The sequence below is a fragment of the Carassius auratus genome, chromosome 7, assembly GCF_003368295.1.
Source record: "Carassius auratus strain Wakin chromosome 7, ASM336829v1, whole genome shotgun sequence".
NCBI classification, from domain to species: Eukaryota; Metazoa; Chordata; class Actinopteri; order Cypriniformes; family Cyprinidae; genus Carassius; species Carassius auratus.
In genome coordinates, this window is record NC_039249.1 from 14722786 (window position 1) to 14749017 (window position 26232).

General features: G+C 36.4%; 1 protein-coding gene across 1 annotated transcript; it reads right to left on the bottom strand.

Annotated features, from left to right (window-relative positions):
* Window positions 1-430: 430 nt before the first annotated feature.
* slc6a2 (solute carrier family 6 member 2) lies at window positions 431-22647 on the bottom strand. Its single transcript, XM_026267570.1, has 15 exons — window positions 22438-22647; window positions 21698-22181; window positions 20450-20581; window positions 19874-20111; window positions 14099-14237; window positions 13809-13943; window positions 13572-13675; window positions 11748-11872; window positions 11466-11578; window positions 11110-11238; window positions 10637-10736; window positions 7562-7662; window positions 3278-3445; window positions 2496-2567; window positions 431-2374 (listed from the first exon to the last, which is right to left on the bottom strand). Exons 2-15 carry the CDS (start codon window positions 21993-21995, stop codon window positions 2351-2353), a joined length of 1878 nt encoding a protein of 625 aa, XP_026123355.1. The 5' UTR covers window positions 21996-22181; window positions 22438-22647; the 3' UTR covers window positions 431-2350.
* Between the last annotated feature and the right edge of the window lie 3585 nt (window positions 22648-26232).

A 26232-nucleotide genomic window follows, 5' to 3' on the forward strand; every position in this document is an offset into this window, starting at 1 on the left:
AAAGTTAAAGAGAATTAACAAATCACAGATTCTTGATTTTACTGCATTTTGCAAAATGTCCCAACTTTTCTGGGACTGGGGTTGTACTAGGCATTACCCTGGAAAGAAAAAATGAAACATTTGTCAGAAATATCTTGGCTGATATATAAAATCTCAAACTCAACGCATATGCAAACTTTTTCATGGAACACTTCACTGAACCTTCAGACAAAAAATAAATGAAATAAAAATAAATAAAAGTTGCATTTGTGTTGAGAATCAAATTTTACACATCAGGCTTTTGTGACTCAATACTCAAGGTTGGAGAAACAACTCAGGTTTATTGAGACCCCAACAATATGCTGTTTGGTGCAGCTGCTGATACTTATAAAAGAAGATGAAATTCTGATAGCTTCTGATAAATACTACTTGTCAATCTATATTTCCCAATATGTCTTGTAAGGACTTTATTGTTATAGTGTGCATATTTGAACTTTTTCATATATATTTGTCACTTACAATCAAAAGGACAGTTTTGTAGTTGTACACGTTATTCTGTAAGCATCACTCAGAAATGCCAGAGCTGCTCCGTTTACATTCATGTGGTTACATTACCCCCGGTTACACGGAAGAATACATTTCTGAATATTTATATCTTTACCGACATCACACAGCATGATATAACAGTAGACACTTTGCTTTAAATGTTTTACATTCACATTTTATAAAGAATTTGTTACATACAATATTAGATATATAACAAAAGAATATATTTGTATCTCTTTATATGTCATAATCCACATATGTTGCTTACTTCCTACCAGTGATCATGTTTTCTGTAATTTTTTTGTATTTCAAATGATTCTACACAAATAAATAAAACACAAACCAACATAATGGCAGTTGATTTTGACACTTTAAAATGTTAAAACAGTTCCTTCAAGCAAAAATCCCACAGTGAATCACAAAATGTATGTGTCATCTTGAGACAAAGACAACCATATAGACTATTGATTTTAACTAGTTTGATAACCTAAGAGACTTAATCTGTTATCTATACTCACACACAGACACACACACATTCCATACAAGGCATGAAATGATCAACAAGACCACATGATAATAGGATTGTACCACAAGAGCTCAATTAATTGAATTTTCAGTGTATAGTGTAAAAAGATTTCCAATGTCATGTCAAACAGAATTTAAACTAAATAAGCTAAACCCCTGCCTAGTGTATTTGAACATTGCTGCTTTACTGTACATCAGCTGGACTTTCCTTCATGAGTTTAAAATATAATGTTATTTGTCTTTATCTGATCATTTTGAATTTCTCGAAGGGGCAAAAATGTCTTGTGCAAAGTGGCGAATTTGTGACAATAATAATTGTTGCTCTGATTCAAGGCCGTAAGTAAAACATAAAAGTTGATCCATTGACTCTAAACACAAAAAATCCCTTTTCTTTAAAACTATAACAAAATAAAAGCTCTTCAGCTCTACTTGAGACAAATCATTGGATCTCAGTTCATTTTGAAAGCTATGAGCATAAATTGAGCGTCATTTGGCATGGAGTTAATTGAGACTCTCTCTCAATGAGATGCTTTAGCCACTCTCTTCATGAGGATGAGTAACTTAATGACAGGAAGTTTATGACTAGATAAGGCACTGACACAATGGTGTACGTCTGCTTTGTGAGGTTTGTCAAAAAGGAAAAAGATGTGCTTAAAAAAATGCTTGGTGGACACTTGATGTAAGCCAGCTGTTGCAAAACCAAGGTAAAATGTGAGAAACTCACAGCTGCGCTCTAACATGTACTGTAGCAATGACTCAAAATGCTCCAAACCTGTTATATATTTCCTGGAATATCAAGGGGGTTTCCATTTCTCAGTGTGTTACGTAAAGCTCTACAACTTACACTATGAAATAGATTGTAAGTTAACCCGTCACACCCACACACATTCACCTTCCCAGTCATACAGAACAAAATAGCTTGGGGGGGTGGGTTCTGCTTACATTTTCATACATAAAGACCTATAACCATCATAACCAAAACTAAAATATTAATAATATAACTAATATATAAATAAACATCTTAAGAGGATTGAAACCTAAGGGTATGATTTAAAAGAAGTACAGACGCCATACAATATAAAAAAGTCTAGTCAACCACTGAACACAAATGGAGCAGACTTGACAGTACAGTGTGTGGTTGGGAAATGCACAAAGCCATTGCTTCATTCTGTCCTTTTCTCAGGGGACAGTTTTCAAATGGTAAAAGGCCTTTGCAGAAACTTTTCTCTCTCTTACACATGCCATATCTTCTCCAGTATTCAAGTAGCATTTGAAAGGTCACTCCCACCTGACCCCTTCATCAGATGGATAACCAATGTCTGAGCTGGAAAAAAAACAAGACCAAACATGCAATAGGAAAACCATGAGGATGTTGCTCCGGGACATTTTCTTCAAAAGAATATCGGTAAACTGTAATTGTAATGGTAGATTTTGCATTATCTTACCTTAGACTGTCTGATATTACCCTCCATCACCATGTGATATTCATGTTCAGGAGTAATGCAGTACGCTATCCTCTGCAATGAAGGACATTAAAAGCAAAAAAATGAACTAGCAGAAATAATAAACCACACGTTTAAACAAAAACTTAATTATTGGCTCAGAAACAGATGGCAATGTGGCATTTTATTTTGCATAGGTTAGATAATCTCTGAAGCCATTTAAGATAGCATGCTGCTTGTGGAAAATATGAGTATGTAAGCACTGAGCCAGATGTCAGTAGCATGTTTGTGGCTTTGGGAAGTGACGCATTTTGAAATGAAAACATCTCTCAGTTTTAGGACCACACAAAGTCATGAAGCAGACTTAAGTGTTGGACAGATTTACTGAGGGCATTCAACGTATGATGAGATTGAAACAAGGAATCTGCTGGAAGTTCACTCTGCTTGAGTGAAAATGAAGGGGTGTATGAATATAAAACCTAATATAATATAATAACAATATGTATGTGTGCGTGTGTGTGTGTGTGTGTGTGTGTGTGTGTATATATATATATATATATATATATATATATATATATATATATATATATTCTTTTTAATTTTTTTTCTTTGTTTCCTTTTTCACCGATAAATGTGTCACTTACCAGTGTGTGTGTGTGTCTGTCTACATATACCTATAGCATTAAACCATATTTTGAGGAAAATTTATATTATTTATTAACTTGCTATATGCAAAAATAATAAAAGTCCTCATTTAGACCATTAAGACAAACGTGTTTACTAACCTGTGTGAAGGTGCCTGGCAAAATAAAGAATTTGTAGATGGCGTAGACTGGTACACACAGCATGGAGGACAAGGCTATGAACCAGCCCAACGTATTTGACCAGGTAGGGAAAACATAGTCATCATATGTCAGTTCGCCGGAGGTAACAATGCTGGCGATTACCACAAACTGCACAGAAAAAGAAGTCAGGAAGTGCATAAACAAGGTGTAATTCCCTATTCTGTACAAATGAGCCAGATTTGTCAGCATAAGAAAATATATATATATATTTTTTTTACTAGTTGAAACAAGTACACTTGAGTAAATTTTCGGTTAACTGTCAAAAGAGATTTAATAATCTGACAGGGGACAGAGAAAGACATTATTTCCTTAAAGGTGTTATGACATGAAAAACCAAATTTCCCTTGATCTTTTGAAATAGAAGAGGTCTTTGTATGCTTGCTACATCCTGCAAGTTTCATAACTTTAATTTCCTCATGATCAATAAAAAAGCATTTATCTAATAACCCTCAGAAAATGGCTCATTTGGATCTGAGGTGCCAGGTGACATAAACTGGGCACAGTAGTTTGCATATGACCACCTCCAGAGCAAGTAATCTTCTCAACATATGGCCCCACCCACTTTCAGATGTTTAACAGCTGACACCATGTCCTAACTACACGCGACGACGCAACACGCGATTAAAGGTATATTTTCCATGTAAACCATGTAACTTTCACCTAGATATTACACTATAGAGACTATGTCTGTATCCTGAACAAGAAAATACAAAAAACATCCAAACCAATTTAAGAGTAACAATTTAATTGTGATTCAACAAATAAAAAACAGATGCAATACGGATAAACAAATGATAAAGCTTGGCTTATTGAATATCAGGTCCCTTTCTACGAAAGCACTTTTTTTAATTATATGATCACTGATCATAACCTAGATGTGCTCTGTTTGACAGAAACCTGGCTAAAACCTGATGATTATATTATTTTAAATGAGTCTACCTCCCAAGATTACTGTATAAACATGAGCCGTGTTCAAAAGGTAAAGGGGGAGGTGTTGCTTCAATTTATAACAATGATTTCAGTATTTCTCAGAGGGCGGGCTTGAAGTATAACTCGTTTGAAGTAATTGCGCTTCATATAACATTATCCAGAGAAATGTGTGTTAATGATATAATGATAAGAAAACAAACACAACACAACCCCAGGTAATTATTCAATACAGTGGCTAAATTAACGAGAAATAAAGCATCAACAAGTGAGGACATTTTACAACAGCACAGCAGTAATGACTTTATGAACTATTTTACTTCTAAGATCGATACTATTAGAGATAAAATTTTACCCATGCTGCCTTCAGCTACAGTATCGCATCAGACAGTGCACTATAGATCCCCTTAGGAACAGTTCCACTTATTCTCTACTATAGGAGAGGAATAATTGTATAAACTTGTTAAATCATCTTAACCAACAACATGTATGTTAGACCCATCTAAGCTCCTAAAAGAGGTGGTTCCAGAAGTCATATATCCTCTTCTGACTATTATTAATTCATCATTATCATTAGGATATGTTCCCAAAACCTTAAAACGGGATGTTATTAAGCCTCTCATCAAAAAAAAACCCCAAAACTCGACCCCCCCAAAATTAGTCAATTACAGACCAATCTTGAATCTCCCTTTTCTATCCAAGATACTAGAAAAGGTAGTATCCTCACATTTATATTCCTTCTTAGAGAAAAATGGTACCTGTGGCTTCCAGTTGGGATTTAGACTGTATCATAGAACTGATACTGCTCTCCTTAGAGTTACAAATAACCTGCTTTTATCATCTGATTGTGGTTGTATCTCTCTATTAGTGCTATTGGATCTTAGTGCTGCGTTCGACACTATTGACCACAACATTCTTTTGCATAGACTAGAAAACTTTGTTGGCATTAATGGAAGTGCATTAGCATGGTTAAATCATACTTATATGACCGCCATCAGTTCATGGCAGTGAATGAAGAGGTATAATATCGATCACAAGTGCATTATGGAGTACCTCAAGGCTCAGTACTAGGGCCGTTACTCTTCACGCTTTACATGTTACCCTTGGGAGATATCATCAGAAAACACGATGTTAGCTTGTTGTTCACTGTTATGCTGATGATACTCAGCTCTATATTTCTTCATGGCCTGGTGAAACATACCAATTTGAAAAACTAACGGTTCTAATGGCCACATTGCTTTGTCTTTGTTTATTTTGACCATGTGCTCCTTTTGTCCTGCCCCCTTGTTTCACATTACCACGCCCCCTCGTTTAGTCCTTGTTTGGTGCTTATTACTTGATTGTTCTCACCTTTCCTGTGTGCTTTCCTTCCTATTTTTTGTGCTCATTTTCCTCATGTGTTTGCTGGTTCGTTTTGTGTGTGTTTGCGTAGCTCGCTAGCTGATCTTTGCAAAATAAGAGTTTTTTCTGTTAAGGTCTGGTTTTTATTAGTTAAAGTCTATTTTTGTCTATTATTGTTTTTCTTTTAGTTTGGATCTCATTTTTAGTATTCTTAAGTATGACTTATTTTTATTTCAAGGATTTATTTTTCCCTTTGAGTCATTTCATTTATTAGACTTTCCAGTTATTTCAAGAACTTTTATTTTCTTTACTTTTATTCATTTCTTTACTTTTTCGTTTACTTTGGTTTGTCACCGTTGGTTATTTTTCTAGCTCCCCTTTTACTTACAGTATTTTGTTTCTAGGTCATAATATTCCTGTCTGCCTTTTTGCTCTCGTTTTGTTATTGTTATTATTATAATTATTATTATTTCTGTGTTCTCTTGTTGTCATTGTTGTCTTGAGTCTCGTCTGGTGTTTGAGTTCTCTGTCTGTTCCTGTCTTGCTTCCTGATGTCTCCCTGGCCACTGGGTCTGCTCCGCCTGGAGGTCTGAGGTGTGCGGCTTCACCTCCATAGCCAAGTGCCCTTGGTTCCTGGTCTTTGGTCTGGTCTCTAGTGCTGCCTCCTCCCTTACATTCCTCCACTCGGTTGTCACCCAGGGCCCTTCACCCCCCCCCCCCACCTGCCTGCTCCACAGTTGTGTACCCTACTGTCTGGTCAATTCAAGCCATTCCCTTCTATTGTGCCTTGTCTAATTTGTCAATAAACTGATGGTCACTGCAGTCACCCAGATCCAGTACATATCCAGCCCAGATGGTGGATCGGCATCTAGAGAGGATCTCTACAGCCCAGAAAGACAGAGGAGACCAGTACAACTAGATGAGTTCCAGAGACAGATTCACAGTCGAGACCTTGTCTCCTAGACAGCCACCAGGACAAGACCACAGGAAACAGATGATGCTTCTGCACAATCTGACTGTGCTGCAGCATGGATGAACCTGCTGGTTTCGTCTGGCCAGAGGAGAACTGGAACCCGACTGAGCCTGGTTTCTCCAAAGGTTTTTTTCTCCATTTTGTTACCAATGGAGTTTTGGTTCCTTGCTGCTCTCACCTCTGGCTTGCTTAGTTGGGGACACTTCATTTTTAGTGATATCATTTGCTTGATTGCACAGATACTATATAAACCGAACTGAGCTGGATTATGACATCACTGAATTCAGTGATGAACTGCCTTTAACTGTCATTTTGCATTATTGACACACTGTTTTCCTAATTTATGTTGTTCAGTTGCTTTGACACAATCTGTTTTGTTTAAAGCAATATATATATATATATAAATGACTTGACTTTAGAAAAAAAAATCCTGATTTTCAGTTTTTTACATGTGCTGAGAGTGGGGAAAAGAGGGTAAACTCAACTCATGCACACCCCTGCCAGTGATACAAGTATTACTTTCGATTAAACACTGGGAAAATTTCCTTATCATCACACACAAGTTGAAAGATGAAGTGGAATTAGATCTGACTCCAGCTGATTCACAAACCATAAGAAAATGATTTCATAATGCTTTGTTTTGAAATGACCATTTTATTTTGATTATGTTGATACTTTTTCCTATGCAATGACGTTAGATAATCATAACAGTGGCTGAATACTAACAAGCATTAAAGGACTCGCTTTTGTCCTTTGTAAATACGTACGTCTAAATAAAAACAGGTTATTTTTGACAGAGGGTCAGAATGAGGGTTGAGAAATAATAAATATTTTTTTCTTTTTGGCAATTTTTTTTTTTAAACATTATAGGTAAACCTCAAGGAATGTATTAAAATAAAAAAGAAAAAGAAAATCCATGTCATGACCCCTTTAAGAGACAAATTACATCAGGTGTTATGTTCATACACCCCTGTTTCACTCACCAGTAAGAACGTTGGACTGACGTACTTCCAGCAGAGCCTCCAGTAGATCCCTGGTTTGAAGCCTGTCATGCGTTCAATGTCCTCACTAAATCTGTCCACGCCTAAGGGACAAACACACATGGAAATTTGCAGCATCTGGACATCATTTCAAGATAAAAGTACCAGAGACCTTTCTCTGTATTTCTCTGAATTGTGGTTTCTCTTCAATATCAATGATGATCTGAACTCTTTGTACCGTACTCTTAGACATCACTGTATTTAAAATTTATGTAATACTATATGAAGTAGATATGAGTTTTGGATCTCTGGAAGTGATGTAATGGAATGCAGTGCAGATAATTGACATTTTAAAGAGTAGTTGCATAAAATAATATTACAGACAATGTGTTGAAATGTACAGTATGCAAACCATTTTGAAATTCACAGAATACACAGTAGGACTATAATAAATTACATCCCTTGCAGTAACTTAAACTTAATGTGTTTTGGAATAATTACAAAAATATATAAAGTTGAGATAAATGTATAATTTTTGGTCAGTCTTCAAACTTTCATTGTCATAGCTCTGATCTGGTTCAGTTCTGACCTTACTTGCACTGTAATGCATGTAATGGAGTTGGTCCTCCCTTTGTACCTTCCACTCTTCTGGAAAGGCTTTCCACGAGAATTTGGAGGGTTTCTGTGGGAATTTATGCCCATTCATTCAGAAGAGCATTTGTGAAATCAGGCAGTGATGTTGGATGAGAAGGCCTAGAATGCAATCTCCATACATGTTCATGCCAAGGGTGTTTGATGGATTTGAGGTCAGGGCTCTGAGCAGGCCAGTCAAGTTGTTCCACACCAAACTCTTCCAACAAAAGCTATGTTTTTATCCACATATTTTTATCCACATTTTGGAAAAATTAAATAAATATATTAAATTCAATGTTTTTATATAAATGTGCATAAAAACGTATGCACTCAACTAAGTAATTAGTTGTTATCAATTTCTTATCCTGGAAACACTTTTACCAAATATATTCCTTAATGCACATCAAAAAGGATTTTGCAATGGGACAACATAACTGGACTAAAAACCAACAGACCGATCTCTTTGCACAGCATCTGAAATGCTAGTTCTGTAATTCTAAAATGCTTGCGCATGTCTTGCCATAGTGCTTTGTTATAATTAACTCCCAGAACTGTGTTCCCAAATAGCAAGCTCTGAAAATAAGATAACATAACATAACTGTGTTTTGTCTGTGCAGCCTGAAGCTCATTATTTATTGTATACTTTAATTATTAAATAAAGTGCCTACTCCTACTTCAGCAAATAAGTTTTTTGTTTTCTACAACTCACTGAATGGAAAGAGAGGTTCATTCACAAATGTTTATTTGAATAATCTATTTTTGCACATAAGTTTATTTCGTAACTTCATAATGAAAGCATATCAAACTGACTTTCACAGTACCATGCTAGAATTCACACTTGAATTACCCATTTTTGTCACAAATGTTTTTCAATGCAGACTGCATGGCTAGGTGCTTGATTGTATACACCTGTGGCAATGGGTCTAAGTGAAACAGTTATTGTTTAATTTACATTTATGCATTTGGCAGATGCTTTTATCCAAAGCGACTTACGCTGCATTCAAGTTATTAATTTTTTTACCTAACATGTGTTCCCTGGGAATCGAACCCACAACCTTTTGCACTGCTAACACAATGCTCTAACACTGAGCCATAGGAACTAAAGGTGTGCCCCAATACATTTATTTGCCGGCAGCCATATCACCCTGGAGCCCAAGACCGGTTTCCCACTGAAGGTAAGCAGGGCTGAGCCTGGTCAGTAACTGGATGGGAGACCTCCTGGAAAAACTAGGTTGCTGCTGGAAGAGGTGCTAGTGAGGCCAGTAGGGGGTGCTCACCCTGAGGTCTGTGTGGGTCCTAGTGCCCCAGTGTAGTGATGGGGACACTATACTGTCAACAAGCACCGTCCTTCGAATGAGACGATAAACCGAGGTCCTGACTCTCTGTGGCCAGTAAAAAATCTTTCGAAAAGAGTAGAGGTGTGACCTCGGCATCCTGGCTAAATTTGCCCATTGGCCTCCGACCATCATGGCCTCCTAACAATCCACATATCTGCTGACTGGCTTCATCACTCTGTCTCCTCTCCACCAGTAAGCTGGTGTGTGGTGGGCGTTCTGGCGCAATATGGCTGCCGTCGCATCATCCAGGTGAATGCTGCACACTGGTGCCGGATGAGGATATACCCCTGACAATGTAAAGCGCTAGAAAAGTGCCTAGAAAAACGCTATATAAATGTAATGAATTATGAATTATTATCCAAGCAGTGTATATATTAATATATGTACCTTAGGGTGGCCACATGCGCCGTTCATACGAGACTCATCCCAGCCAGGATTTTAATATTGGCTAAAATATCCAGGTTGTGTGACATTCATGAGTTATAGAAAGCAGAGCAGACAGCTCCTAATGCTTTCGATTCGCTCTCACGAACCTACTTTTTGATTAAGTGTCTTTTTTTGAGTGTGAAGCAACGATTCAAGTCAAACGACCGAACAAACATGTGCTTTGCATGTGCATCAGATTTGCCAGTTCTCCCACTCTTCCACCAAAGCACTTGCAATTTCTCAAACATTTTTGGGGAGACACAAGGTTTCCTTCCTGTCTCCCTGTAACTGTTTTAGGCATTTTCCATTACAGACACTTCAGTTTATTGCTTTAGCCACATCTCCCTGCAGTCCCTGAGTAAGTAGAAAGGTGTCTTTGCTGTCCTAAGTTACTGTAAATGTGACCTTCATTGCCTTACGCCTGTAAACTGTTATCACAACTGTTTTAAGGACTGTTCCATAGGTGCATGTGGTATACTTAATAAAGGTTCATTAAACACTGTTTAAACCCTTTCCAAAAAAAACAAAAAAAAACAAAATCTGTAAAGCTTATTTGTATTATTCTAAATGTAGTAGATAAACCTGTTAAAGATTACAAAAAATGTGCTCATCTGTGCATGAAATTCTGTCAGTAGTGGAAAGAACCTTAAAAGACAAAAATATGTTGTTTATTTCTGCTCACCATAGAACCAAGCTACTCCAATGGCCTCAATCAGCACCCCAAATAGAATAGATGTCCCTGCAGCATAGTTGTCCAACAGGGTCAGCACATAGATCCCTCCCTGTCATGACCGAGATATAAGTCAAAATGCTGCTGAATAAAGGACTTAAATTAAATTAACTCAACATTATATTTATTTTAAGTTTATTTTGTGAATATTCATTTATTTTGCCTGTTCATGGTTATATATATTCACAAAACATAATTTGATCTGCTAAGTTTTTTTTCTCTGTAACCCAATGCATGCTGAAATGCTCGATAGTGTAGATTTTACTGATTTGAACACATTGATCACACTACTGAAGCTAGATAAATATGATCACAATAGCAAATTAAATAGGGATATTATATATGATAAAATATAATGTGGCAAGAAAAAAAATCATAGTATTTTCATATGGTCACACTGCTAAAAACAGACCCAACATACTTACATTTGTGATGCACAAAAGGGCCACTAGGAATGTCCCAAATGCTACAATAAACGTAAATACTTTTCTATTCCTCTTCAGAATTTTGAAATCATCTGACAGCCCAGTGATCACTGCCTCCATGCCACCCATCTAAATAAGACATTATTAGTAACTCAGTTATTATTATTAGTAATTCAAATATACATTTTTTGTAATTGCACTGTTTTTGTCAATTAACATTTTTGTGAGATGGCCCAGACAAATCAAAGGTGTTTAACCAAAAGGACTATTTGCATGATCTTTATATATGCCATACAAATATATTACAAACTAGTTCCATATAAATTGAGACAATTACAGTGTCACTTTGTACTCACAGCGCTGTCAATTCCAAGAGTCAAGAGCATAATGAAAAAGACTATCGCAAAGAATGTGGCTCCAGGTAGGGTTGAGATCGCCTCTGGGTAGATAATAAAAACCAATCCAGCTCCTGCACACAGATATAAACAATCACTACACAGATCAGCAGAGGGACACTGTACAACATCATCATAAAAATAATTACGTTTGTTGGGGATCAACCTCTGAGAAACTGAGAAAAACATGAATAGGTTGAGTAATAAACAGAGTAAAATGGTGAGGTTTTAGGAGTCACATACCCTCAGTGGCCACATCCTTTATGTCGACATGATGCTGATTAGCCATATAGCCCAGTACTGAAAAGATTGCAAACCCTGAGAAGAAACTGGTCACGCAGTTTATTGTGCTTGTCAGAATAGCATCCCTGCAACAAAGCACAAAGCAGAACAGTTTACATTGCACCAGAAGTCTCAAAACTGCTGAGTAGAATCTATGACTTGAACACCTTAATGGCGCAGCGAGTTGATACCAAAGCTGTGGCTTATCCCCACTGTGGATATGCTTTGAGTTATCAAGTCTCATTTAGATTGCTCCTGTGCAGAGGAACTGTGCACTGTTGAAGTTTAGCATTGTTCTTTGAAAGCTTGTTCACTTGTTCCCACAATGTGTGTCAGTTGCAGTGACTAGACATTACAAAAGCCCAATTCATAAGCAAACAATTTATACAAAGAGTAGATCCAAGAAGAAAGAATACAACAATTTATGATTTTAATCATTTCAAAGTGTGTCCTAGGGTAGGACCATTCAGTGTAGTCTGTGAAGAAGCACATAAATCTGAGCAGCCATCTGCTTGCAATGTATTGCTATGGGGGCCAAAAGCTGAAGAGGTGCAAAATGCTGCTGAATACTACATACTGGATCATTTAAATGTATATAATGTGAAGATGAATATTTCAAACTGACATCTTCATTGGTTTTCTTTATTTCCCGTTAAAAAACTAAAGAAAATATTTTGTCATTTTAAGTCTTAGTAAGACATATGTGCCCTGGAGAGCAAAACCCTGTTGGATCAGTGGGGTTAGATGTCAACATATTGTGATGTGAAATCAATAGTGCTTACTGTAAGTCATTGACATGCTTTAGATGTGCACATTGACAAAGCATCAAAAGAAGATTGCAATTCTGAATATTAATGTCATTAAACACAAGCCAACCAAAGTGGGCATTGACTTCATTGAACATTGGGCATTGAAATAAACTTATGAAGTCAATTAATGATTCAGACTGACTTTTGCCTCTTCATACCAGAAATCAGCACATTCAAGCGTCTATTAACTTTGTACCAATTTCAACTACATGACTAATTTTTTTTTTAATACTGACAACCATATCTGCATTGTTCTTTCATTCATACCTGACAGTTTTACCCAATTTCAAATATGTGATTTCCACCTCTGCAATTACTCAAAAATTGACAAGTTGTGTCGTTAATCATAATGAGGTTAAATGGTTAGTGCACAACTGAATGAGTGTTGAAACATATAAATCTACAGACTGACATTAGTCTATTTGACAAGAATTTTGTACTAAAACCTACCTGTTATTTTGTCTATTGGGTTCCACAAAGCCCACAAGGTGACTGCCACCTGCTGGTCCAACTAACAACTCTTCCTAACCTTTGATCTCTGGAAATAACATGCTGGTTTTCCCATGAAAGCTTTAACCCACCAGCAAGCAAAGCCATAGCATCTCAGTATTAGTAAACTGAAATGGTTATGGGTATCAGATCAGGAAAAAATAATTATAATCCTTCAAATAAGATTTTACTCACATTGGAACCTGTTTGTAGTAAACACCATTATATAATTCTGAATAGATGTTATTATTAAGGACAGTGCACACTGAACAGACAGAAGCAGACCACCGCCAACAGTCAACCGATTACAGTGAAGTGAAGACCTGACAAACACTGATTCAGCATCGACGAAATTGAGTGTAGACCGATGGCAACAGATACTGACAGATGTAACACAACAATCCAACAAAAAATCTTTGTTGCCGGTTGTCTGCATCTGTGAAAAGGCATTTAGGGAATTTACAAACTTATCAAAGACTGGTCGTACCTGTAGCAGTTATTTTCAAATTTATTGTAGCTTGCGAAGGCGATGAGGACTCCAAACCCAGCTCCTAGAGAATAGAAAATCTGAGTAGCTGCGTCAATCCATACCTGCAGCAAACAAAAATGAGTGACAATCCATCTCTATTAACGAAAAGCGTGGATTTGTCCAAAAATCCAAGATATACAGTATATATCAGGAATAGTTCATAAAATAGGTTGAGCCCTGCTGGCATGAACTTACTTGAGGATTATTGAGCTTCTGTAGGTCAATGTGGAGATATGCCCTAATTCCATTCATTGCACCAGGGAGAGTGATTCCTCGAATCAGCAACACTAACAGCACTACGTAGGGCATAGTAGCTGTAACATACACCACCTAAACACCCCACAAATAAAGATAGGTATTTTTTGTCCAGTGCCTTGAGATTGTTTTTCAGTGAAAAAGTGTATATATGAACAATAAATTCATCTTTGACAAAATGGCCAAACAACAACAACAACAACAAAAACATTTATCTGGTGTTTTTGCACCTTTCCCGAGGACTTGACTCCCTTCCACAGACTGAAGTACAGGATAAAGACAACCACCAAAAGGCAGATAGCGAGCTCCCAGCGAGGAAGACCCAGGTCACTGATGCCTCTACTCTCATGAATGTGCAGCACCCCGCGCCTGGAGGAGGAGAAATGGTAGTATTTTGTATCATAGTCACACTGTCTAAAAAGGGGGGAAAATGTTGAGAAATGTTGTGTGCCTTGTTCAAAGGCTCTCCAAGAGTAAAGGAAGTGTCCTGGGCCACAGTTCTCCTGGAACCAAGAGATTCTTTAGAGTGATTTCCTCATCAAATGATCTCTATTCTTATCTCTGTTATGCTCTATTCTTAGTCATGCTCCAAAAGAATGGTGCAAAAATATTTATCTGCACATCAAAAAATGTTTTGAATAAACATACTGTACAGGTTCATTGGTGCCAAGGAACACCCTCTTTTCAGCAGTGTGTGTCACTGAGTTATAAACCATTGACATTCTTGTTAGACTCTAAAGTTCATGTAGGAGTTGCCTTGTCACTTGACATCACTGCTCATATAATACTATAATAAGGGGTTATGTATCAAAATAAAAGTGATGTTCTCTCAAGTTAAAGTATGATAAAGCCCTGCACTGATAACTGAAGATCATATAAAAAAATTCTACAGCTACAGAGAATTAAGTCCACTCCAACTCTGTCTAGTGAACTGTATCTTGTTTTTCTAACACATTCTTACACCTCTCATTAGTATAAAATGGGAAACTCGGAATTTAGTGACCACTGGATTCAGTGTCTATAATCATATATAACAAAGGTAAAAATAACACAGAAACAAGAAAACAGAATAAGCTCATCAAGCAATAAAACTGTGTACGTACAAGATCTGACAACCAACACTGGAAACACAAGGGCTTACAGTATATACATAAGGGATAGTTGGGTAAAGGAAACAGGCAAGAACAATCAGGGAAAACAAGAGGAAACAGGAAACCAGGCACAACTACAAACTTGAGTTAAGCTGCCACTTATAAAAGAGATTTCTATTCTATTTGTCATATACACCAGAAAAGGCAAATTATATTGTAAAGAAGTAGGCCTATGCCAGTCATTCGTTAATGTTAATGATACGAATTTCAATTAAAATGTGTGGTGTTGTGGACTGGGTTTTGAGCAGTGTAGTGTAGGCTTGTTTGTTGTATCTCAGATCACAAATGCATACATAGTTATATGTTTACGTAACGCGATATGCAAAGCAATGCGTAAAAGACAATATAACTCTGACGCTAAATAAACCAATATCCCGAGTTATTCAGTTACTCCTAACAGTACACTGACTGAACTGCTAAAAGAGAACCGATGATGGGATGTGCATGGATTGAGTCTCGTGCTGCTGGCCTTGGGGACCACATAGTATGTTAAGGGCCGCATAGCATGACACACGCTTGAGGCATTCGGCCAATCACAATGCACTGATTAGCTTGCCAATCAGAGCACACTTTTTAGAGCGATGAACCTTGTAAGAATCAACACGTTTCAGAAGGCATAGAGGAGAAACAATGATGTGCATTATGTGGAAAATAATTTAATAAAGTTTTTTTTAACCTTAAACTGCATAAACACATTGCATAACACCAAATAAACCAAATAATGTTATTTTTTAGCAATGTCATATGACCCCTTTAAGGAACTGTTATATAGATAAAGGACTCACTCAATGATGGGTTTGTTTCTTACAAACACCACTTTTTGTTTCACCGTATGTTAATTGATAAACTGTGGGATACTTGTGGATTACTGTGATGTTTTTTATAAGCTGTTTGGACTCATTCTGATGGCAACTGTTCACTGCAGAGGATTCACTGGTTGGCAGCTGATGTAATACTAAATTTCTCCAAATCTTTTTAGATGAACTAACAAGCTCATCTACAACTAAAATTGCCTTAAAGTGAGTACGTTTTCATTTTTGGGCACATTTTGAAGAATCCAATGCTCTGTTATTGCCCAGTGACAAAACTAGTCATTCTGTCACACTATGCAGAAGTCATAATATATAGTCCAAAAACACACAAACATAAACTCATAGACTCCTAGATACACTCCTAAATAATCTTCCTAACTTCAGAAACAGACATAACCACTCTTTTCATTCTGTGGCAGCAGATCTTGAGCCTGAGCTCAGTTTCGGTGACAGCGGTTAAGTCAGGACAGATGTGAGCACAGCCTCCTCTAATTGAATAATTACATTAGATTGGCGAGTATCTTGGCAAGCATTCCCTCTGCTCTTCATTTATCTGATGTCCCATCCTTGCCAAGCTAAATCCAAACACCTATGATTTCAATATATCCTCAGCTGAGCCAGAAATCAGCCACAGAAGAATGATGGCATGCGGGGTCTCATCACAGCTTGCTTACTCTGGGACAAATTATATTTGTTTTCATATAAGGCAACATAATGTCCTAAAATGTGTGTGTATGTTTGTGTTTAATTTCCTTCCTATTATTTTTGTAATTATTAACAACGCACAAGCACTGCAAATTAATAGCATTTGTAAGACTTACAACAATCATATTTCATTTTGACAAAATGAAAAACTATTTACTGAAACACAACCGCTTGGTACTTTTAATAAATCGGGACATAACAAAATAAATCAAACAAGCACAATGAACCTATATACTAAGGGTTCACCATTATGCTGGTTTTATTTACTATTTTAATTACTTTCACCCCCCCCCCCAACCCAGTAATCACAAAAAATGGTTTAAGCCTAGTCCCACACTGAAATGCATGACTTAATGCATGAGATGTTTTAACTGAATAATAATAATAATAAAAGTATTACAATATGTACAGTAAGTGCCTTTGATTTGTCTCAAGATGCACTCCAGTAATACTTTTTTTTTCTAAGGCATGTTTGCAAAAATTATTTTAATGTTCTATTTAAACTATGGCCTAATCCTGGCTTAGTCTGAAATCAGGCCTTAATGATTATTATTTGAAGGCACAAAAAGCAAGCTTTGTCTCTGCTTTTCAAATGATTATATTTTTCCTCAAAATCCACTATTTCTGGCTTCATGACATCAGTCCAGTGTTAAATCTAACAAGATTTCAGTAATGACAGAATAATTAGATCTAGGACACCTGCTGTGTAAAACAATACAACGGAGCAGTAACGGTTCATTATTCTCAACAAACAGTGATCGACTCGAACATGTCAAGATCGGCAGAGACAGCGTAGTCAAAGGATATGCGGGAGGCATACAAACTGAGGAAATTTGCTTTGTTGAGCTTGTCATGTTTTGCTTTTGTCTGGTTGTCGGTTGTTTTAGAAAGATGTGTGGCACGAAGGGTTTGTGTAAGACCAATGAACTTCTGGATGGCTTCTGGACTGAAAGCTGCTGGTTCAACACCTCTTTCTGCTTAATCTAATATTCAATGTACGGCACACATGCTGAGCATGTGAATCTGCTGTAAGTGTGACAGTAATGAATATTCTCTAGTGCCCTGTTTGCTGTCCCATGATGGCAGGATTACTGGTGGCCGAAAACTACTATGGGGGAGGAAATGACAGCTTTCCACATCCCCTCACACACAGAAGACAGCTGGGGAAATGACACTTCAAAGGACTGCTGGGTGGGAAACCAGTCCAAAAGTGGGTAAGAGCACAGGAGAGGGAGAAAGTGAGAGAAACAGCTAAACAGACAGTGAGAACAAGACAAGCAGAGGGTATAAGAAGCGGCAGATCACCGAGAAAGATGAGAAAAGGGGAGAAGCAAATGTGCTTAAAATATTAATTAAAATATATCATATCTGTATATATAGGAGATAAACTTATGGATGAATATCTACATTTTACAGTGATGCTAGACTCTTTAAGAGATTGTGTGATATACAAACATGCATAAGATTTGAGCATTAATAAAGACACGGAAACCCTCACTAGAATCTGATGACGTGTCTCGGTGATTTTGTCCATAACTGCTTGTAAACAAATCAGCAAGTGCTGTAGGTTCTTCATTGTTTTACACATTCTTCTGGTTTCCCCTGACACAAGGAGCCAAATTTTCCCTTAGACACCGGGAAAGAATTGCTTTTCTTTGAAGTGCAAGCGGCTGCCTTTCTTTCAGTCAACATCAAGAGTTTTACATACTGATTGTAGGCAGAAGTTTCTGAGTTTCAAGTGATTGCATACATGTTTCAGTGATTTTGAACTAATTTTGCGAAATTGTTTACATCAGATCTGCTAATCATTGGGCCTGTGTTCCACCCCCAGAACAGCAACTGGGTACAATATAACTGGATAATAGTTAGGAAGGAATAGTTGACGAAAAAATATAATTCTGTCAATGTTTACTCAATCTCATGTTGTTCCAAATCTATATGCTCAACTTACCTCTATGGAACATAAAATAAGATATTTTGAAGAACCTTGAACAGTTTGGTGACAACTGACCATTATTATTATTATTTTTATATATAAAACAATGAATAAAATCACTCAGAATGTCTTATGTTCCACAGAAGAAGGAAATCATACAGGTTCGGAATAACATGAGGGTGAACTATATAATGAAAGACTTAGGAAAAGCTTTAAAAAGATTGATTTTCTAGAACTTACTATAAAATGTGGTAAAATAACTAGATAAATGCAGACTAAAAACCTTTTCCTTGGTATTTTTCATGGGATCAATAAAGCCAATTAACTTTTCCAATTGGCTGTCCCTGATACATATGCATCTCAAATCTTGGACATACAGTGCACACATGAAATTAAACTGTAGCTTCACAGTTCTAGAAGAAATTTGACCAAATATTGCTTCAACAAGATAATTATGTTAACTGCTAGAATGAATGGAAATCAACCTGTCTTCCAATACTAAACTAGCACTGACTGATTTATTCTCCCTCACAGCTAACTCCTCATGCAACTAGAAGTAATGATTAACTAAAACCCAAGACCCCTCCAACACAGCCTGATAGGGGCGCAGGCACAGCCAGGTTTGATATGTCTTTTCATCTTTTCCTGTCTGATCCAAAAGAAATCATTCCTATCTTTCAGAATGTCCTCATGATCTCACACAAGAATGAGAGAAAGAATATATGAAAAACAAATAGCTAAATGATAGCTCCATTAGGTGCCATATCAGCAAGACTCCATAAGCGACAAGCAACTGGTACAACATGACAAACTGAAAGAGTGTCGAAAGACATCAAGGATATTGTGAAGCAAGGAAACACCTGACTTGTTAAACAGCTGTATCATTCATAACTGATTTTGTACTTGAAAATGTTTAATTTACATTTACAAAACTACAGTAAAAGTGTTTGTTTAATAAACAGGATATTCATACTTGCAAATCTCAAGCTCACTGCAGTTGATTAAATAGAAAACTGTCTGCCTGAATTCATTTAACTGACAATGATATGAAGATTTCATTTGCAAAAACCTAACTCAGTTTTTAACCATTTTTAATAATTGATGTTCTTTCATTGTGCATTCAAATTAATATAAATCAAAATGCAGCTGGGTTATTTTGATTAGGCAAAACAAAAAATGCAGCTAACTAACACAATAAAACACCATAAAAACATAACAATAAAAATAAAATATATGATTTTTGAAAATTAAAAGAGTTATCTGTTCATGTAAATAAACATTTCATATTGCGTCACGTGTTCCTAGACATTTTTATGATACTATTGTTGGAATAATACACACAACAACAAAGCCACAGAGCCATAATAAAAAAAACATGATAAAAATGAATTTAAGACTCACTCGTAGAACTCTGCGGCTGGTGTGTTCTTGTACTTGGAATAGGAGGTTCTGTTACCCAAGACAGTGCCATTGATGTGTTGTGGTTCTGTGCAGTTTGGGCTGTTCCATGGGTTATTACACTTGAGCCAGGGCAGCTCACTCGTCAAAGAGGCAAATAAGTAATACAGTGACCAAGCAATGATGACGTTGTAGTAAAAGCCCACGTACAATGCTATGATGATCACAGTGTACCCAACACCTGAGGAGGAAAGTCACAAATATTTTGTAATTATATGTAAATATAATTTACATTGCTTTATCTGTTTCAGGCCTCTCTTTAAAAGTGTGTGCACTGACTTCAAAGTCACAAGAGAGTCAGTATAACCTAGTTCACTGCCCCATTGAATAGATTTGTTGGCTTTAGTTGGATCATTGAGTTAACCCTGTTTTTGTTTGTTGGGTCAGTGTAAAAGGAAACATCCAAAAGTTAGAACATTTGTTTTGGGGTTCGTTGGGCGAACTGTGTTCAGTGTTGAAATGTGTGAATCTGGTACAGTTAGCCCCAGCATCTTTTATGTCTACAAATTTTCAGCGTACCTTTAAATACAGGGCAGATCTTCCAAACTGTAGCTGCTCCCTCTCTGTTAAACTGACCCAAGGCAAGTTCCATGTAGAACAGGGGCATCCCAGCAATGACAAGGAACAGAACGTATGGGATCAAAAAGGCACCTGGGAGGACACATTATAGAATTTTACATTTGATAGCTGATAGATTATGTACAGATGGCCAAAGAACAAATGGAGGCTAAACAACTGGCATTTGTGACTATACCTGCTAACATAGTGAATAGTCAATCAACAGTGGAGTTAGAAGCAGTTTGACGTAATCATAGTCTGACTTTGCATTATAATGTATTCACATATGGAAAATTCGACATGGTGTAACATTCTCATAAAACTTTCTGACCCTATGATTATATTTTCAAAATCAGAAATCTACCCGATCCCTGCTATATTTGTCTTTGTTCATGATGTTTTAATAACATAGTTTTAATATTATAATTGATACAAAAAAGTAAAATGTATAATTTATGCAAAAAGTGGTTTATTTTATGAAAAACTGATTACTGATTACTGTTTACTTTTCCACTAAAAAGTTAGACTGTTTCAATCATAAACACATTTCTGTCTCAAAGCTGATATAGATGCCTAAAACGGAAAAAAAAATACATTTTGTTAGCTACTCATAAATTAAAGAAGATAACAAACTGTTAAACAACAGCCCACTAGTAGTTAATGAGTTGACTGACAGTGATATCTAGTACAGGGACGACTGGCAGGTTGTTGAGAAAAACAACAGGTTACAATTTTAATCTTTAACGACTGGAATAAAATTATGTAATGTTGATTAAAATGCATAAGTATACAATGAAATATGTATGTATGTATGTATGTATATATGTGTGTATTCTTTTGTAAATTATAGGGCAATTAAAAGTATATTATTCAATATTTCAACATATATTTCTCATTTTATGTTAAGATAATACAGTTGTCAAATTATTTTGTTCTTTTTCTCTTTCATACAATATTTGCTCTAACTCAGCAAGAAAATAATAGATTCAGCTCAAAGAATTTCTGAAACACAAAATGTGTTTTAAGCTAATACTTTGATACATAATATGTATGTTATACAGTGTATGTTCAATCAAAATTAACTTCAAAATCAAGAACAACGCTTGTAAATTCGTAAGCTGCTCCTCACAATAATTATATATCAAGTAGCCCACATTTTGTTCAGGGTGAAGGGTGACCCTCAGAATAAACAGAAGAACCAATTCTTACCTCCTCCATTTTTGTAACACAGGTAGGGGAACCTCCACACATTGGCCAGGTCCACAGCGAAGCCTATGACAGAGAGCAGAAAGTCCATTTTCTTGCCCCAGGTCTCCCTGACAACATCATCACTGGAGCCGGGGGTGCCGCCGCGGGAGCCCGGAGAAGCCACGACAGAGGAGTTCGTGTACTGGACCCCGTTCTGCTCCTTCACCAGGATCAGCTCCACTTCCTTTTTCTCCATGTTAAACTGCTTCAGCGGGGCCACCGAGGACAGTTTATGCTCAGGCAGGAGTTGGATGTTCATCTTTGCGCCCTGACGCTCTCGTGGCCCCAAGGATGTGGAGCAAGTGAGGTGCGTGCCGCTCGAACTGACGATGATGATGCTGATGATGCTCCTGTTGAGGATGATGATGATGGTGATGATGATGAATAGGAAACGCTACAGCAGTTGCTCTCCCGGAGAGGTAGATTGTTGCCAAGTCTTCATCAGCTGAAAGAGAGGAGAGATGAAAGTTTACTGTTACTGTGAGAAATGAAAAGCATCCCATGCATCATACTGTTAACCAGCCGAGCGCGCAAAACGATTTACAATGAAAGCGCTCTGTAACGGTCAACGAGGAAAAGAAAACTTTACGATGAAGATCACTAGGCATTTTCCTCTGGGCGCAACATAATTCATGGGGTAACTGTATATGCCTGCATAAAGTGTCGCTTTTCAAGTCTGTAATATTTAAAGATGACTGTACTTGTCAGCATGAGGGGGTCCCTCCATGATCCGTCCCTTCTGCTTGATACAGAAAATGAGAGACTGCTGCTTCTCATGAAGTTTTACTTTCCCCACCCTTCCAGCTGGAGCCTATAAATTCTGAGCATTTAAACCAACATCTAGTTTCTTCACACGTGATATTTTCCATACGATCATCTTCATCCTCTCTTCTTAATGTTTTTTTTTAAGCTTCTCCGCCTCAAAATCACAGTCATCTTCAATCACGCGCTGCGCCACCATCGGACTTAAAACATGAAGCACCTTACGGAAAGTTTTTTTTTTTTTTTTGGTCACATTTAACACCAACGTCTTGTATAAATAGTTTCGTAATTTAGGAGAAGCGCAGTATAACATTACTGAATTGTTAGTAAAGCAATTCAGTGTGTAAACTACTCTATTCTGTTTATTCGGTTTAATTATTCTTACAACGGAATAAAATAATTGGACGTTTTTTCCAAGTTATATGATTTTCAATAACGTTCTCAAAATAACAGCTCAAAATGAAATATATAAATATATATTTTTTTTTATGGAACTTTTTTTCTTTCCTGAAACGTTTTAGTTGAATATTTTTCGTTTATATAACGTTATTTGTTCAGATCGTTCATTCAGAAGCAGGCTAACAATTTCGTAATGTTTTACAAAATTATAAGATGGAACTTTCCCTTAATGTTTTCCCTAATGTTTAAACTAGGAAAAACGTGCCTTTGAGTGTTAAGAGATAATTTCATAACTTAATGGAAACTTAAAGCTAAACGTTCTTATATTTTAGCCGATGACGCCCCTTATACTTTGTATTTGTATTTTTGTTTAGTTTTGTTATTTGCTGGTTATATGTAGGGTGAATTCATCAGGTAAAGTGGGCCATTTAAGCTTGATTGTACTGTGCTCAAAGGGTTTACACTTTCAGAGCATAACAATCATTCTTAATTAAAGGGACACTATTTCTCTAATAAATAGTTTTGGTTGATGCAATGTGACACTGGTGGGTGTGGCTACCCCTTAAAGGAGGACTGTGTCATGGTTAAAGGTAAAATCTTTGACATAAGAGTTTTACTTGTAACTTATAAGGTTGCTCACTAAATATAAACAAACATGAATCTATAGTTTCTGTTTTATTCAATACTACCATTAACAGGGAATATATTTATATATATATATATATATATTGCTGGTCCACGTTGGCTGAATTTGTTAGATATAGAGTGTTAACCTTCAGTAATTATAAACAAATTAATTAAATAAACTGACATTAACTGGTTATTTTTAAGTTGGCATTTAAAATGTACTTATTTAGAAAACAGAAATGAGACTGCAGTCAGAAATGGAAAGAGAGAATAGAAAGGAAGTTGAGTCATGAATTTCAATCTGTGGAGTGAAGAAAGGTTGATAGTAGTAAAATATAGATATAGAATATAAATCTTTAAAATATGGGCACAAGTGAAAATCATTTAAAATGTTAATTTTTTATATATATATATGGTTACCATTTTAAATGTTCCCCTTATTAGTGTTTTTAACCTATATATTTTTGCTTGTATTATGGTCACATGTATAATATATTGTAATTGAGATTTTTTTTTTAATCAGTATTCTGATTTCTGAATATTGTCAATGTTTGTCCAAGACTGATCTGGATAGAAGGCGCTTGAGGAACAAACCATTGCTGTTTGCCATTGCTTATGTCTGTAAACTCAATCAAACTGAATCTTGTAATCTACATCTTTACTAAAACATTGTGCAGTGGAAAATAAATACATTTTAACAAGTATTGCATTTGGAGTTACCAAGATAGTAGGCCTATTAATCTGGCCATATACATATTATCTCAACATGTGGGGATTTGCTCCATGCAAAATAAAACAGCTTTATGTCATATGAATCATCATCTTATATGTGCATGATTTTAAATGTGTTCAAAAATACTGCTCACTTCCCCTCTACAATTAGAAGGGTCAGATTTCCCAAATCCCTCTCTTAATTCACACCTTGTGTATTTTGTCAAGAATTCATAAAATATAAACATATTAGAGCTATGTCCATCTCCCATCACTACTACATTTTTTTTTCCAAAGTCTGTTTTTATTCCTCTTTGAGTTGCCTGTTTCTTCTCTCTTCTTCTACATAGATTCAATTAGTTGTTTTCTAAGAAGCAGTAAAAGCATTGTGTTCCACATGTAATCTAATTCCACACCCGCTTTAGCCAAAGGCGACGATTTCTATTAGATATGGCCAATCAGTTCATCCCATTAAAGTCAATGAATGTCCCCTTAAAGCTCTCCAGCGTTTCTTTTATGAAACCTTTACAGGCCTGTTTTTGTGCAGTTTTGTACATATTTGGGTTCAGATTAGATAACAAAAGTAAGGAGCAGGGTTTAGAGGTTTTTATTTATTCATTTGTTCCTTAATACACATTCTTCCTCCAAAGGAACTGGAATCTTTCATTTCTGTTGATGTTGCCATACATGTAAGAGAGGGTGATGCTAAAGAAGGTCACCTTTAGAGCAAAGCATCCTTTCCTTGAAGCATAAACAATGTTTGAATATTTTGCATCAATATTGCAATTAGTCTCAGGAGTTAGACTGGAGTAATCACTGGTATTATCTGCCATATGAACCACTACAATATCTGTGGGCATCTTATATTCAGGCTATAAACACAATCATTGACCTCTGATCTTCACTTTTATCTAAAATTTACCGACTATTAACATGAGGTAAATCTATACACCAGTTCAGGGTACAATATATTTTATTTAAATGAACCTCAAAGCAGTAGATGATCAACGGTGCCAGGGCTTACAGTAAAAAGTCACTGATTGCACTAAATAAGGACTTTGATGTCAAAACATTAATATTCTTGAATTCCCCTAATTATGCCGTTTTCATTTCTGTGACAGATCAATATCATGAATATTGGGTCAAGCATGTGATTCAGTACAAGACTGGTGAGCTAGGATCACATTTGCCCTTTTCGTTTACTAATGATTGTATTTACATGTAGTTTGGATAATGTTGGATCAAAGTTTCAGCATTTTTACAAAGCATGTATTGACCACTTAACACATGTACACATTAATTTTGTGTATTTTGTCATTTTGATATTGCTTTAAAACCCTCAGTATAAAACAGAAATTGTGACAAAAATATTAGGACACCAAAATGTTAAAGGGGTCATATGATTTTTAAAGATCATTATTTTGTGTATTTGGTGTAACAGAATATGTTGACTTGCCTTAATGTAAAAACAACAACAACAAAAAACACAGTATTTTTCAAATACTGTAAATTTTTGTAGGTTCTCTATTCCCTGTCGTTTTCTACAACGTCTCTCCTTCTGACAAGCGAAGTCATCTCTGATTGGCCAACTGACCCAGTGTATTGTGATTGCCCGATTTTACCGTCACTTCAAGCCTGAAAGGGGAACAGAGTGGTGTGACAGACAGTGATGAAGCTCATATGTTTTTGCAATATGCAAGCCAAGGACAGTTAAGACAGCTGACTCCACTGTGATGTGAGTGAGTACAGTAGCTGATTCAGAAGCCCCAGATTTTCGTAGCCAAGTCAGAATTACCTCCTCTCCAAGGTTCACTAAACTGTCATCCATAAAATGCGGTTCTGTTATGTTGTAACCTGTAAGTAATCTTAAAGATTCCGAAATGCATCTACTTTCGGTAGTCCAAATATAATGGCTGCTTCAACACTAAGGTTACTGAAACCACGCCTTCTTTCATTGCGTGAACATTTGGGCGGCATTACACAAATATTTCCACGAA